Consider the following 17247-nt stretch of genomic DNA (forward strand, 5'->3'; position numbering starts at 1 on the left):
ATTATAATGAAAAAAAAAGAGGAGAGGAGAGTTGGGTCTATGCATAAAGCATTTTGAACATATTGCAATGGTTTTCCTATGGGGAGGCAAAAATGGAGAGATTGTAGCTCATGGTTGAGTGCATACCTGGCATGCGTAAGGACCTGGGTTCAACCCCTAGCACTGAAAAAAAAAACCTTGTAGAGTCACGTGGGTGGGCAAATGTTTGGTCCCCCACAGACCCAACCCATCTGACCCTTGTGATGGGAAAGGGCTGCAAATTTTCTTCTGAATCTCTGAACCCAAGTGTCTGCTCTTCCCCTGCAGGTCTGGAACCTTCCACGCTCTGTAGTTTCATTTCCTCTTCGTCAGGGGTCTCAGGAGTTGGAGCCGAGCGGAGACCCAGGCCCACCACTGTGACGACAGTGCACACTGGAAGCAAGTGACCGGCTCTGGAGGTGGGAACCAGGGGGCAGAGCCAGGGAAGGGGAGCCCTGGGCCACCAAGACCCTGCCCTGCCTGGTGCACCTTCCTGCGTAGGACTGGAAGACACAAGTTTTTTTATGGCCATATTTTATACTGCAATTCTGAAGTGTTCATTTCTCACAAACTCTACTGACTCAAGGGGAGCTGAATTAATAGGACCTGGTGCTGTATATATGAATCTTGCAAAGCTCTAACCGAATGGACCTTCTTCTTCCTCTCCCCCAACTCCACCATTTCCACTCTCTGCAGCGTAGGCAACCGTCTAGGGTGTATTTTTTCATGGAAAAAAAAAATATGGTTTCAACTGGATTATTTAAATATTAGTAAATATTGTGCATTAGGATTTTGTTTTCCTTTTAAGAAGTATGTGTTCTTGCTCTATATCTCTCAGTTACATGACCTCTATCGTTTGCTCTTCAATAGTAATTTTATGTTAACCTTTAAGAGATTTCCCCCCCCCCTCCGGGGAGAATTTCAAGGTATTTTTTAAAATTCTAATAAGAAGATCGAGAATCTGTCTCTAAGGCTGAGAGTGCACTTTACTTCTCTTTCTCTGGAGGGGCAGTTCTGGGGGGTTGGGGAGGAGCCTGCAGAAAACTTTTCCTCGCAGATTCTCCAGCAAAACCCACACCAACCACAGCAGAAACCAAGACACCTGCTCCCCGGAGACCCGGGATCAGCTTCCCAGGCTGACTTTACCAGTCAACGAGATGTCCACAATGCCAAGATTTAGGAGCCTCCCTTACCAAAGGGCAAGCTGCCGTGCTGTTTAAAGTGAACCCATGTGCACCTTTCCTTTCTCATGAGGGAAAACCGACGAAACTCTGATCTCAGCTATGCAGTTTTAAAATTAATCTCTCTTTGTTTTTTAAAGATGCATTTCTAATCTTATACTTAAAATGGCCTCCAACACTCACAAGTTGCTTCTCCATATTTTTACCCTGTTGGTTTATGAATGTTATCTAAGGGAGGGGAGGATAACAGTCCTGAAGAAGGAACCATTTATCTGGGGTGATAAGAAGAAGTGACTACCAAGTGCGCAGGACACTGGCCACCCATGGAAACATTCAGAGATGACCTCAGCCAGGCCCTGCGTGTATGTGAAGGCATCCCTCTCCTCAGTGGAACCGGAAATCAAAAATGCCCCAGTTGGCCTGGTACGAAGGATTTCCCAGGATGTGGAACTCTTAATGTTAAAACCAGGAATGTCCAGGGACACTAGGCCACATTGTGCACCCACGTGGTAGATAGGTGTGCAGGAGAGAGAGAACAGTGTGCAACAGAGGGCACACTTTCCCAGGAGGCTCTCTGTAGACCCAGGCAGGTGGCTCCAAAGCCTCCCTCTGCCTTTGTGCCCATCTAATGCCCCTGGCTCAATTCTGCACAGTCATCCTTGAGCCCACAGAGGGTGTCAGTAGGTCCACCTGATGGTCTAGTGGCCATCCCAGCTGATGGCCTCGCACCCCTCTCCTGTGAATGGCCAGTCATGGAAGGTCCTGTTGGGCAAACCATCTTTGTCACTTCTACACTTTTGCCTACTTTTAGTGCTACACAGCCCTCCCAACACACACACACACACACACACACATGCACACACACACACATGCACACACATACACAGTGTTATCAGGCTTAGCAGCCCCAGCCTGTCTTCCTAAGGACATTAGTGCAGGATATAGATGAGCAACTGGAAAGAGGGGCAGCTGGTCTACCTGTTCTACATGTGTCACATGCACTCACTGCTTGGCAGGAGTCCTGCTGAGCATCTGCCACACAAGCGAACGGGGTGAAAATTTAAGCTTACCCTCTTCAAAATGTGCAAAAAGTCTAGAAAAAGCCTGTAAAATGATAGCAGGCCCAGTTGAAAATCAAGTGTCATGTAAACTGGAGAAGCATCAACCTCTCCCCCTCAGAAAGACAAGGACATAAGTATTATAAACAGTTCTTGAGAAAACTCTAAGAGGTTGATTAGGATGTTGCTTACCAATAAGTGTCACAGAAACATTCAGGTTCATACAGTATAAGAAAAAAGTAAATAGAAATTTACTGGGCATCAGATAATCAGCCTGAGTTTGGTACCTGTAATGTGCGTAGAGTTGTGTTGTTTTTTTTTTGTTTGTTTGTTTGTTTTTGTTTTTTGCTGTGTGCTACACACAGCATTTGTGTTTAGAAAGCAACATTTAAAACCAGGTTCTGTTATTGGTGATGAAAATAGTTTCTGGAGCTGATATCTGAGATGCATGTTATATTCAGTTATTTAAAAGTATCTTGTACCTGAAAAATGCAGAACAGGTGAAGGGTGAGCCTGTGCAGGTACCTTCTGAGCTGTCTGGGTCAGTACTTGGCCCTTGGAGTGTCAGGTCCCAATAACAGTGCAAGATGGAGACTGGTTTGGGCCCAGTAGTAGATTCTGCTGATCATGACATCAGGAAGCATCACTGTCTTGATGCCACTGGACTTAGGTTATTTTCCATTGTTTTAGAAAGATGGGGAAGTAAATACCATATGGAAGAGTCTGCCCTTTTGAGAGAGCCCTTGGTATAAAAAGACAAAGGTTCTCTTCCAACCACTTGGCATTATTTATGTTTTATGAGGAAACAAGAAGAGGATGCAGAGTAGACCTTTGCTTACAGCCTCACAAATGGAATGGCAAAGCCCCCCACTGATGTCAGTTCCACTAGGATTAACTGAGCATTTCATACTCTCACCCAGAATGCTCAGCTGAGCCATGCGTAGACACACAGGCCCCATTTCTGGCTTTTTTCTTGACCCCCAAGTCCCCCATTTGGTCTTTCACCTTCTCTGTGCAAATGAATTTATTTCCCCTCACATGGATATTCAATTTTGAATGTGTTCTCGAATCATCTTCCCTTCACTGCCTGTCTGTCTCTCTTGACCCCCTAATCTTCATCTCATAAATGAGGCATTAGGAGCAGCTGGCATTCATCTGGAATTGAGTGGGTGCTATGCTCAGGTCCCACAGGCTATCAGCTTATCACTCTTCACCAAGTTACCTCTAGAGTCTTGGTAGCTCCCTGCTCTGCAGAGCCTTGCTTTCCAGCAGAGACAGTATGCTCTGGAGTCCCAGATTGGGGAGGTCAAGGTAGTTGAGCCTGGGAGGGGCAGGGATACCTAGGTGAAGTGCACTTCACCACAAAACCCCTGAGGAGATAGGGTGCTGCCCAGCTAGAGAGACAGAACCCCCAGGGATGCTTATGGGATTGGCAATAACCAGTGTGTGCTGCTCCTGCCTCCATGGAAACTAGAAAAGACAATATCGCCCTTCATGTCTCCTTTGGAAAGAAAAGAACTATGCTGAAAGCATGTCAAAAATAAAATAACAGAGCAGGTGTGACATGGTGTTCTTGACCTTGATTCCGGTCACTTCTTTAAGAATCTCACCTCAAAAGCATGGAGCAGCTCGTGACTTTGAGAGGGTGCCACTCTCCAGCTAGGTCTTAAGGTAGTGTCCAGGGAGCTTGGCCATCAGGCCTGGGGCAGAAGAAGATGGCTGTGTCAAATAGGCAAAAAGGTTTGGCTCTTAGAAAACATCAGCATTCTGATGAACGCAGTCCACATAGTGAGCCTCGACTTGGTTTACCCAGGACTGATATGCTGTCCACCTGTCCACCTTGGTGCCCAGTATGGCCTGGGTGAATTATGGGTGGGAGAGGGGACTTCTCTCCACTTGTGGAAACAGAAAGAAAAGGCCATATCCCAGGGAAGATGGACTCAGTATTTTAGAGCTTTGGACCCATGGCCCCTTGGATCCAGAGGGCCAGGGCTGAAATAGATTCTCCATGCTGGGGAAGCCACACTGGATCCATTGCTCCAGAGTCAAAGACATGAGACCTGGGGCTAGTGCCTCTGCTTCAGCCCCCAACACCCCTTCCTTCCCATGACCGCCATAGATGCACTGCTGGATATAAGAAAGAAAGTCAAGGGCCAGCAAAGGGCAGCTCCTCCCATTTTCATAAACAGAAATGTACTCCTTCCCAGGTTTGCACACTTACTCCTGGCAAACGCAGTGATGGTCCTCTGATTCAGGCAGTGCACGACCCCTTTGCATGTTCTACTGAAACAGTATTACTTCCTGTTCTGTCTCCTCATACACCACAAAGTTTACCTTTTCCTTAAACACATTCCAGACCAAACACTGTTCAGTTTGTTTCCAAAAGAAAAAAAAAATGTATACACCTGTATGTAACCCACCACCCTTTTGAGGGAGTACCTGGTCCTAGGTTGGGGCTGTGAATGTACCAGACCTTTACAAAAGGTGTTCCAATCCTTTGGTTTGCAGAATTGAAAAATGTTGAGATTGGAAAAACAGTTTATTTTTTCAAACTGGGGCTTATCTCCTGATGGCTCCAAGAAGATTTGTATGCAGATGAGTAAGCTCGAAAACTTCAACTCAAACTTCAACTCGGTGGCAGGGAGGTCTAAGGAAGAGGAGAAAGAGGAAGATAAAAGCCCACACTCCTTCACCAGGTCCCTTCTTGGTGGTCTCAGTGCATCGTGGTCTGCAGCCCAGGCATACGCACAGCAGCCGGCCCCGCTGGGAAGTCTGCCCTGCATGCTGGCCAAGGCCTGGCCTGCCTCCTGCTCCACATGACAGTCGATGCCTCCAGAATCATCGGGAAGGAGTTAGCCTTTCCCAGACTACCCTGCCTCCTGCAGCAGGAGCAGCACAGCTTGTGGCTCTGGGGGCTTTGCTTTTGCAAATCCAAAGGCTGTGCATTTGGAAGCCAAACATTCAGCATGTGGTTTTGTGGACAAAGCAAACTGCCATGGCTTCTCAGTGTCTGTATCTTTCTACACCAAAGGGACAAACTGTTGCGTTCACCCTTTGTACTAAGGCCGCTTCTGCATATGCCGTACTGTTTTTTAACATTATTTTTTTGTTTCTGGGGAACTTCTCATGTGATTATTATGTCTTCTGATGATTTGCTGTATTATTTTACTTACAGGTGATTTTATTTTCTTATGGACAGGAAAAAAAGAAAATGAGAGGTGTGTTTGAGGCTTTCATCACAGAGATGAGACATCACTAGGGACTCAACAGCCCCAAACACTAGTTGAAGTGCTTCCCAAAGAAAAATCTTAGTTTTGCCAGACCAGCCTTCCAGAAGCCCTGCACTTGGGTGGACAGGGCTTTGGCACAGGGTTGTCAGGCTGCAAAAGAGCTATAGAAGGAAAGAAATGAGTCCTGTATCTCTGAAGCCTGCCACTGTCCTTCCATGGTCTTGGGCTGTTTCAGGGTGACCTGAGATGCTGTCCAAATGTCAACAGAAAGGCAGTAACATGGCAACAGGGTGCTCATTTTGAAAGACAAGGTGGCATGTTTCAGAGAACATTTATCTTAGTCCCACGTTCAGGTGAGAAGACATCAAAGGTACACTCTGCCCAGAATAAACATTGGAACTATTTCCAAATTGGCTTTTGTGGCTACACATAATGTAATTACCCTTCTTTCGGCTCTCCCTCAACAGTGAGCATGTTTTCCAAAAGCTTACAATGTCAAACCCAGGAACATTCCCATGTCGACTACTACCAGCTTGCGGTGGGTTCAATTTTCCCATAAAAACATGCTTGTCCAAAAGAAGGGAAACTGTGCACTTATTCCATGCATGTAATAAACTCTGCAAGAAGTTTAACCCCCATAGGTTTGCGGCATTGCAAAGTTGTTCATGGGTCTATGTAGCAAATGATTCTCTGCCTTGACAATCATGTATACATATCAAGATTTCTATCATAATGATAATGAGGTTGATGACTTCTTGTTTTCCTCCAATAAAGACAATTAATCACCTTCAGATATACGTGGTCTGTTTTTTTTCCTCTCTCTGAAGTTTGAATTTGAAGGAAGGGGTTTGGATTGAGACCCTGGAAACTCCTGCATTGCCCCTAAATATTTTATATTGCCTACTCTGGGAGCAGGAAGTGGCAGGGGGCTGGAGCGCATCTTGAGTTCAGGGGTGGGGGTGTGCCCAAGTTCAATGCCCACTGGACAGGAAAACTCCCCCATTTTCTTGCTACTGCACAAGTTGGCTGCAGGCGGTCTCAGGAACTCAGATCACACTATATATTCAAAGGCATTTGGAGGAAAAGCCGATGCTGATTCCTCAGGAAGAACCTCTGAGTAGGTGGGGCACAGCAGTCCCAGGCTGGAGCAATCCACATTCACACACCTCCACGTCCCCAACACAGCCTATACTTTCAATGCCCAAAGGAAGCTTTTTTTCCAAACAGAAAGCCGCCTGCTTTTTTGTTTAATATATTTTGAGGGAAATTGGGAGAGAGGAATTATAATCCATAATTCATCAGATTTTTTTGTGGTGAGGGAGTCTCATGACCAGACTCCTCCAGTCCAAATAGGAAGTGGTTGTATAGAGGGGGAAAATGATTGAATATGCATTTGAGAAATGTAGACTCAAAACTGTCCCTTCCAGCCAGTATCAGAAACAATGACATGGATCTTAGGGAAATAAGGACTGGAGTCCAGAAGTAGAGGGGTTACTGTCTGATGTGTTCTTTTAAAATTGATTCTTCTTCTCTTAGACCAGAACCTAATAAGGAGGTGTATCAAAACAAAGGGATCCTTCAGAGGATGGCTAGGTGACATCATTAATGAGATGGGACAAAGAATTTTGTCATTTATGGGACAAAAGAATTTTGGTAGTCTAACCATTTGGGGGGGTAGGGTACCGGGAATTGAACTCAGGGGCACTTGACCACTGAGCCACAGTCTATTTTGTATTTTATTTAGAGACAGGGTCTCCCTGAGTTGCTTAGTGCCTCACTTTTGCTGAGGCTGGCTTTGAACTCGTGATCCTCCTGCCTCAGCCTCCCTAGCCACTGGGATTACAGGCCTGCGCAACCACACCTGGCAGTCTAAACATTTTTGAAAGGACTATTAATGGTAAAGATGTCCAACAAACTAACTGTAAATCTAGTCCAAAGAAATACACAGAAGTATAAAACTGACCCTAATTGAAAGCAGGTATTTTTAAGGGACTAGGAGTTCAAATGTTTTAAAGTCAAACTTTATTTTTCTTTGCTTGTCCCTCCAGTCACATGGACCAGCACCTCTATCCTTTTGATCCAAGCTCCCTTTGACCCACAAAATATTCCACTGGTGCTGAAATTCATGCCAAATTTCCTATATTTTAACATGAATTTCAGTCTTAAAAATTATCTTGGAAATATCTGTTGGTGACCAGAACACGCTTACGAGGTGATTTATTAAATCAAGTGCAAAAGTAAACAAATGCCTCCTTACAGTTGTAGGATTGTTCATCCAGGAAAGAGCCACACTGTACTTGATGGCCAAAGCAGGTACAGACTGTGTGTACCCACATCCTCTTGCCTTTCTCTGAAGGATTTCCCAAGAAGGATTACTGTAACATAAAAACTGTTTCAAAAACCAGAACACATCCATCCCCATGCAGGTCGCCACTCTGCTGGGCTGCTGGCCTTTAAGGTATGTATACTTGGTCAGGAACTGTGCCCAACCACATCTTCTTGCCCACTTGGTTGCAAAACCTATGTTGAGCCCCCAGATTGTGCAGTCCCTAAAAGAGTACCCCAATGACACAGTCTCAGCATAGCAGTGTGCGCACACACATGTGTGTATGCCATGCCACAGTCGGGGTTGGCTTCCAATCTGCACCTTCTGTGCCAAGTCGAGCACTAGGGCTTGGAGGACAAGGTGCTTGTTTTCCATTCAATTCATACAAAGACGCCCTTTAGGTCCCCGCTGTCTTGGGTGGGCTCAGAGGACTTTGGAGCATTAGACTATGTGCTGTGTGCCCAGCAGGAACTTTGATCAGGTTTGCAAGGCTGGAGAGAGCTCCAGCTGGGAGCTCAGAAGCCAGGGCCAGACTCCAGTGGGAGTCCATCTGTCCTCTTTTATTCAAGGGTTTGAGAATTGAAGAGCACATTTAGCCTTCATGAGTCTATCACCCAGGGCTTGGTACACAGAAAAGCACTTTACAGATCTCATTAGGCATCATGCTGTTCCAGAGTGGGTTGGCCTCCCCTGCCTCTCTTCACTGAGATCCATTGGCAGCCCTGAAATTAGACCTAGGGACCCTCAGTCCTCCCTGATCTGTTTTTCCTACAGGGTCCAGCAGTGCTTTTGGGTAAATCCACTCACACTTTCATACATTCATTCATTTATGCATTCAACATTCTTTTGAGCACTTGCCATATTCAGAGTTTTCACTCTGAGAAAATTAAAGTAAATCTCCTACTCTCAAAAGCTGCATGAAGGACAGGAAGAATTTAGGGGGAACAATGTGAGCAGGAGCACAGAGGTGGTGAATGCAGCACCTATTTCACTGGGTGGGCACATAAGATGTGGGCAAACCAAAGGAGAGAGAGGTAGACTGGAGGAGCCTTGTTACTGTCATCAATAATAACCACTGCAACTAGTGTCACTACTGAGGACTTACTGTGCTAAGTGCATTTCATTCAATATCACATTGACCCTCAGCTTTAGCAAGGAAGGGGTTCTGATTATCCAAATGAGTTCAAAAAAGATCAATTATTTACCCAGAGTCAGTTGTATGTGTGAATATAGTTTGAAACTCAGCTTGTGTCGACACAAAAGGCCATTCTGCTGCCCTGCTTCTCATGATTTGGTGCCATCATTGAATTCCAAACCATGACATTTGGATTTTATTTAGTAGGTAACTGGGAGCCATTGCAAATTATTGAGTTGAGGAGTGACATGTCAAATCAGTTAACATTTTGGAACATGACCGTTATTAGGGTCCATTCTATACCGCCAAGGGAAATTTATCTTCTGTAATAGCTCAGTCTGGCCTTACATGTGGTCTAATAAAGGAGGACCTGCGGAGAGATCATAATCATTACTGTGTATCAGCCCATATGTTTTCTGTTGTTCATTTTTATTTCTCAGGAGAGATGTCATAGAATCTGGATTTGATCTAGAATCCAAGATGCAGACAATAATGATAACATGGCTGGGTTTTGTTTTTCTATTTTTTTAAAGTCTATTCTCCAGCCCTGATTAATAACGCTGGAAAGTTATGTCTGTGCACATGAAGTTTCATCCCTGACATGCACGCTGCCCTGGTATCTGCTTTTCTTCTCCGAGTTGCCCTCAAAGCTACTGATTTATTTTTTAAGACAGCGTCTCCAATCTCTCCTGTTCTTTCAGCCTCCCCTGAGAGGAACTGCACCGAGCATGAGCTCATCTTTCTAATGTGTCTGCACCAGCAACATATGTTCCAGAAAGACAAGGGGCCAGAAGAGGCAGCTCCTGATCAACAGGTTACAGAGTCCAGATTCCCTTTCTCTCTTGCCCCCCGTCTTTGTTTCCTGCCCCCTCCCTGGAACATTTCTTTGGCTTCAGCAGTACATAGGCCTTCTTGAGCAGGCAGAATCTAAACCTTTTCTTCCCTTGCTGGGTCAGGCTGTTTATATCAGAACACAAGCACACTAGAGATTCTGAGCCGCCAGGCCAATCTGGCTCTAATTATGCAGAAGAGCACTGGGACATCCTCTCTAATGAGGGCCAGCTGTTCCCCAGCAGGGGCACAGGAAGACAGCTGACTTTTGAACCCACCTAGCCCAAGGTGCTTGTCAGGTGGCACTCCCAGGGAGAAGATAGAGCTACCTGGAGTTGACAAAGGCATTAAGAGCCAGGCAATTGGAAAGGGCCCCACTTCCTCCTTGCTGCGTTCCCTGAGCTGCAGCCTAGGGCCTCTCACACTTCATCTCTTGGAATTCAGCTAAAATGCAGATTTTGATTTAGCAATTCAGCTGGGGTCAGAACTGCTGCATCTCTAACATGCTCCCAGGAGGCTCCTCTGCTGCTGGTCCCTGGACCACCTTTGAGTAGCAGCAAGGGGAGCTCTGGGGAGTCTCTTCCAGTGATTCTCATCCATGTGGCATGTTCAGATCACCTTGGGAGCATTTCGAAAATTTTAAGGTCCAAGTCAATTGAACTAGGACCGCTGGTGATTCTCAAGTACCACTGGGACGGAACTATCGCAGCCAAATCATCACACCACCTTGAGATGGGAGATTGAGCAGCTACCTGGAAACTCCATGGCTTCCAACTAAGCAAATCTGGACTGGAACTATAAATGATAACCAGCCTTTCTCTAAAAGAGTCCAGGATATAGTCCAGCCCAATTTTTCCCGGTCTTGCTTCAGCCAGCATATGGTATATCCTCTTGTCTGAATTAATCTTCTGTCTTTTACCAGTCCTCCTGGACCCTCCCTCTGAACCTTCTGGAACTCATTGACCCTCATCAGCAAAATCTCCTAAATTCTGTGTAGATGGAGAGAGACAGAGAGAAGTTCCCCTGCAAAGCCGGGGGGAACCCAGAGACCTGGCCACCGAGTGGCTGGTTGCAGACTAGACAACCCCAGCCCACAGTTATTATCATATCATCTATTATCATGGGAATTGACAGATTTTTGCAGTGGTCTATTACCAGCCGCTGTTTCAAACATCCCCCAAATACTAACTCCTTTTCTCATAACAACCCTACTCAATGGTTCCATTTTAGATGAAGAAAACTGAGGGACAAAAAGGTCAAAAGCCTTGTCCCAGCCACACCAATAGTAAGGGACTGTTATGGATTAAATTGCATTCCCTCCCCTCAATTTCCATGTTGAAGTACTAACCCTCGATCCCCTCATTTTCTTCAATCCATTTCTACCTTTTCTGGTGTATTTCCATCCATGTCAGCTATCTATCAGCTGCATGGCAATAAGCGATTCTAACTATAAATATGGACTGTCGCATGGCTTCTGTGTTCAGGAGTCAGGGTGCAGCTTGGCTGGGTGCCACTAGTTCCAGGACTCTCAGAGGCTGTGGTCCAGCTGCTGTCAGCTGGGGCCACAGTATCTCAGGACTAGAGCAGGACTGAAGGACTGCATGCAGCCCACTCATGGCCATGGCTAGGCTTTCGTCCCTGGCACCTCATGGTAGAAGTCTCATTCCTTACCATACCATGTGGGCCTGCTCACTAGGAAATGAGGTGATCTGAGAGAGAAATGCCCCAGATGGATGGAAGGTGCCGTCTTTCTGTAACATTTGTGGAGAGGCACCCCACTACTTCTGCCATTCTTTGTTCATTAGAAGCAAGTCAGTGAGCCCAGCCCACACTCAAGGGAAGGGATGCTCAAAAGTGCCAGGGACCAGGCTGCAGGGACCACAGGGGGCTCTAAAAGTCTGCCCACCACACCATCTTCCTGCTGTCCATGTGCTCCTGACTGCATAGTAGTCCTCGTTGAACAGAAAGACAGGTTGAGCCTGGGCTGCAGACTCTAAGTGTACGCAGGGTGGTGGAGACACTGGAGGGTGGGAAACACCAAGTGGTTCTCAAAGCTACACACCTATGTCTTGAAATCTATTGTTTGGGTTGAGGATGTAGCCCAGTGGTAGAGCAACTGCCCTGCATATGCAAGGCCCTGGGTTTCAGACCTAGAACCACAAAGTAAGTAAATAAGTAAATAATTCTGTTTTCTGCAAGAGCATAGTACAAAACACTAAAAGCATTAACAAATTGTCCCGAGATTGTTTGAAGCTGCAACTGAGAAGGAGTTTTGAACACTCCAAAGAAAAATTAGCTTGAGCCAAACACCTCAAGTCCAAAGGCACACACGGTCCACCAAATGGCAAAGTATATGGTGCTTTTTAAAGAGCATGTGGGTACTGATCCTCCACATAGAAATGGAAAATAAGTCCTTGAAGTGAGGATTAAACCCACCTGCAGAGGCTACCTGGGAAGAGGTCAGGTGGACTGGATCCCCTGTCTGATGAAGAGCAGGGACAAGCTCCCAGGCAAAATGTGCAGCTGGACTGAGTAGAGGTGGCCCTGCCCTCTGATATGCATGCACAGAGGAGGGGTTACAGGATCTGAAGCACTTTGCCATGAATGACCACAGGGTCCTCAGAACAGCCCCTGGAGATAAGTGGGGATGGCACAGATCACAGCTCTGCCACATACATGACGAACCTGAGTCTGAGAAAGAGAAAGTGACATGTAAGGGTCACAGTCTGTTCTGCTCAGGGCCAGTGCAGCATCTCTCACCTGCAACCCAATAGACTGGAAAGTAGCAGCGGAAACCCGCTAAAAAAAGGGCCTAGAAGAAAATTAGAAAGTGAATTTTCACTGAGGCCTCCCCAGTGCAGGTGACACAACCCACAGCAGGCGGGATACTGAGAGGAGGAGGTGGACGGGGCGCAACCTGTGTCTTTCCTCACCTGCTCTCTGGGTTGAGTTTCCAGCTGTCAACTCCTTGGCCACTCACAAGCAAAGCATAAGCACCGTGAAGGCTTGTTCCTCTCCATCGGTACCCCCTCCATCTTCTCAGGGAGGATATTTGCATTCAACAGAAACTTCCTGAGTACTTCCTGAAACATACCAGGAACCCCCACCCAAAAGACCCTTGCCATGATTCAGCTTCTCCAAAGACCCTCCCCATAATTACCCTAAAGTCTCCAAGTGTGTCAAAAGAATATCAGCAAGGTTTCCACAGAGGGCATTGTGGTTTGAAACTTCCTCTTTCTTGGAGGTGCCAAGTTTGCAAACAAAGGTGTGATAGAGTGTGTCTCCAGGAGAACTTGTTGCTATGCAAAAGATGCTATCTCTATTTTCTTGGTAAAAACTTGTAAAACATCTGTCCAGCCTCAGAGTCTGGGACAGAGAGTCACCGTTACATACCCACCCACTGACACGTAACCACCCCACTGAGTATTTAAATTTAAAGAATTTCCAGACTCGGGGTCCAGAGATTTTGAGGCATGAGCCCCTCTGGACCACTGCAGCTTAAATAAACCTGTTTATTGAAAATTCCTTGGGTATCCAGCCTCATCTGTCCTATATCACTCCTACATGCAGGACCCTGATCCATGCCCTGAGGATACGGAAGAGAGTAACACACACACACACACACACACACACACACACACAAGCATCCTCACTCAGTTTTCATTCATTCCCCCAATTTTCCCCATCTCCCTTTTATGGCAGGTTATTACAGGTTGAAGAATGAAATCCAGGGACACAAGGGTGACAGTAAAGTAACAAAATTTACTAGAATAGTAGAAAAAAAGAAAGAAAAAAAAAAAAAACAGAGGTCCTGAAGAGAAAGAAGTCCAAAGAGAGGGTTGCCAATGGGTGTCGGTTGTCCAGGGTTTTCATGGACTTGATCTGTCCCAATAGTTGATTGGGGGAGTATAGAATTCAGAAAGGGGGCCAATCAATTCTATTTTGTCTTCTACTAATCTGGGGACAGTAGTCTCCAAACCTTTATCAACATAAGGATGGGGGTGAGGGTTTGTTGGCTCAAGAGCAAGTGCTTTAGAGAAGATTTTGTGGAAGCTAGAGGGGGGAAAGGAAAAGTGTGGGGGGGGGGACATGAAAATCAAAGGGAAATCAATAGAGGAAAGGGAGGGGAGGAAATGAAGAAATCCCGGGGAGTTATATTGGCCAAATTATATTGTTATATTGTGTGCATGTACGAATATGTGACAACAAATCCCACCATTATGTACAACTATAATGCACCAATTTAAAAAATGAGAAAAAAAAGTCTACTTGTCTGGGATCATTGAGCACTAGACATTATCTAGCTCTGTCTCATCATAAGCCAAAAATTCTCTATATTTCTCATGGTGATTTCCTCCACATCAGCCACTGAGGGAAGGTCTTTGAACCCAAGGGGAGTCCAGAAACTTGGTCCTAGTCCCGGATGTGTCACTAATGAGCTATATAATCTTGGGTGATTCATTCCAATCTTTGTCCTTCTGTTTTCCATTTATACATTGACTACATGAATTTGACAAGAAGACCTCTAAGGTAAACTTTAGCCCTTCAAAATTTTCTGGTTGTTGCTCAGACATAGCCCAAGTGCCATGTTAGAATTACAATAGGTTCCAGCACCCCTCTTGGGTCTTGCTCTTTGCCTGGAAAAAGGTGTTGCCAAGTCAGGTGTGCTGTTTCCTGAGTAACATGGGAAAAAAATCAGCTGAGCCCAGGAATTTCAGGGTGTGTTTTTTGTTTTGTTTTGTTTTTCAAACTTGGATCCCAGCCCAGAACAGAGAAGAAAAAGAGGTAAAACTTTTCTAGTCGTCATGAAATGCACATTTCCTGCTACTCCCCTCCAAGTCTGGTGTTAAATTAACAAGCTCAAATGTGTACATTAACAAGATGACTCAGGCTCGGGGAATGTGGGTAGCATGACACTGGTTTTAAATAATGGCAGTAAGAGGACTTTTCTGGTCCTTTTGTTGACAAAAGACAGCAAGACATCATTAATCTAGGTCAGTGATCTCTAAACAGTTTTGATTGTGAATCCTGATGATAAAATATTTTTGAGCATGTTCCTAATATATGGATGTTTATGTACTTGGAAATTATAGTACTAAACCTACTTATGAACATATAACACACACAAACACAAAGTCGGGAAATTAAAGGGATAAGATCAGAACAAAAGAAACTCTCTTCCACAGAACAAACTTTTTATCTTTGCTACATTAATGTGGGGTTTTAATCATGATTTAAGAGTTTGTAATACAGCAAATTGAAATTTAGCTTTCAAGTCTAGTGGATCTAAATTCTTGATTTTTAAGTGTTCTTGTAAGTGAAAAAGTTATGATTCAAAAAAAACATAGATCTAAATGGAAGAAGTCTATTATTAGAGGTGCTTGTAATTAGGGACATGACCATATGCAAATTGGAAACTTATAAGACTGAAGGTAGGGACATTGCAGGTGGTTCCTTCTTTCCCATTTCTTTTCTTTCCTTCTGCCAAGGGCTTTTGTACCTCTTTAAATCAAGCCTCATGAACCTGCAACTATAATTCATGCACAAACAATTCTCTTAGTCTATTTTTTTAAATAGGTTAATATTATGGTGAATATTTATATTTAATTCTTTATAAAGACAAATCTTTTGAGAATTTACAACTGGATGGAAAATAGAAGGTTTTTCTCTTGGTTAAGGTACTCCTGGGGAGCTTATAGCTTCAGACCACCAGAGAAACTTGGAGAACATGACCCCTTTTCATGGAACTCAGCCTAGTATTGAGCAGAATCGACGAAGAGACAGCGCAAAAACCTTTAAAATAATTTTTTATTTTATTAATCAATGCTATAGTTTGGGTGTGAGGTGTCCTCCAAAAGCTCATGTGTAAGACCAAGTAAGAACTTTAAGAGGAGAAATGATTGGTTGTGAGAGTCTTAGCCCAATCCATGAATTAATCCCTGATAGGGATTAACTGAGTGGTAACTGAAATGGTGGGGTGTGGCTGGAGGAGGTAGAAATTGGGTTGTGACTTTGGGGTACATATTTGTATCTGGCAAGTGGAATCCTCTCTCTCTGCTGTATGATCATCATGTGAGCTGCTTCTCTTTGCCACACTCTTCTGCCATGATGTCCTGTCTCACCTTGAGCCCTGAGGAATGGAGCCAGCCACTTATGGACTAACACCTTTGAAACTGTGAGCCCCTAAATAAACCTTTCTTCCTCTACAGTTGTTCTGGTCAGATCTTAATCACATCAGTGGAAAAGCTGACTAAAACAATCAAAGTGGCATCTATGTCTTTATAATAACTGATTAATACATGCAGGAGACATTTCATCCATCCACAGGCAAGGCTTAGAATACTTAGGAATCAGACAACCCTCACAACGAGTCTGTAGCCTAGACTGTAACCAAGACCCCTTTAAGGACACTGCCTCAGTGGCAGGGAAAGTACTTCCAGACCTCCTGGTGACTGTCTTGAAAACCCAAGCCTACCACACAGCGGTAAATCTTACACTAATCTAGGAGTGAAATGGGCACTGTGAAATTGTGAGTCCTTTTCTGGTTCCAGTCTGCTTGCTGACTGATGTTTGTGACCTGTGGTACAAAGAGTTAAATGGAGAGAGATGCAGATAAGATGCTTAACCAGAAAGAGCACCATCTGTGGTATTACTGAGGCCTAAAGACGTCTCCTAGTGCAGGGCTTCCTGAACTTAAACGTGCACATGAAAAATGGGGGCATCTTTGTTAACATGAAGATCATGATTCAGTCACTCTGGGATGGGGCCTGAGATTCTGTATTTCTAGTAAGTTCCCAGGAAGCCCAGGCACTGCTGGCCAAAACCCATGCACCCTGAGTAACCAGCCCCAGCATATGTGCCTCTTCAACAAGGAACACAGTCTTTCTTGGACCTGTTTGCTGACAGAAATCAACAAGTGAGGAATCAAAGAAGAAGATGGTGTTGGTGAGCTATACATAAAGCACAGGAGTTATAGGTAGTAATTAATTATCAAGAGGTTGGCTGCCCAACAAACTACCAACTCCTCAGTGATACCTCCATGCCACAGTCTGGCTGGGCACAAATAACCGGGAGGTCGAGCCACTTGTAGATTCAAGCACGAACGAACTTTATCTTCAAACTCACACTAACGCCACCCACGCGACCCTCCAGGAACTCTGCAAGCTCAACCGGAACTCAACCAACCCACACGAACTCTCTAGGAACTTGGCGAGAGCTCAACCGGAACTCAACCAACCCACTGCGAACTCTCTAGGAACTCCGGGAGAGCTCAAAAACAGCGGGCACCGGAGGCAGCAGGAACCGCCCCTTCTGGCAAAATGCCAGGCACCATCTTGACCTGGCCGTGGCTCTCAACACCTCCAGCCTAATAAGATGGCAACTCTGGGTTAAATGACTTTTGGCTGCTGCATCCTCTGAGGAGCAGATCTAGCAGCCAAACTGGAGTAGAGCTCCTGGGCACCACAGC

The 17247-nt window shown here is 45.2% G+C and overlaps 1 protein-coding gene across 5 annotated transcripts in view; it reads left to right on the forward strand.

Moving 5' to 3' along the window:
- The window catches only part of Camk1d (calcium/calmodulin dependent protein kinase ID), a 382840-nt gene extending 376560 nt beyond the window's left edge, over positions 1 to 6280 (forward strand). For 4 of the 5 annotated variants that reach the window (XM_048812664.1, XM_048812665.1, XM_048812666.1 and 1 more), the window contains one exon: positions 307 to 6280. In XM_048812664.1, coding sequence (XP_048668621.1) covers positions 307 to 425 — 119 coding nt within the window. In that variant the 3' untranslated portion in view covers positions 426 to 6280. The remainder of the gene's footprint in view (positions 1 to 306) is intronic. The other variant, XM_048812668.1, reaches the window with a different exon arrangement.
- The last annotated feature ends 10967 nt before the right edge of the window (positions 6281 to 17247 follow it).

The sequence above is a fragment of the Marmota marmota genome, unplaced genomic scaffold, assembly GCF_001458135.2.
Source record: "Marmota marmota marmota unplaced genomic scaffold, marMar, whole genome shotgun sequence".
NCBI classification, from domain to species: domain Eukaryota; kingdom Metazoa; phylum Chordata; class Mammalia; order Rodentia; family Sciuridae; genus Marmota; species Marmota marmota.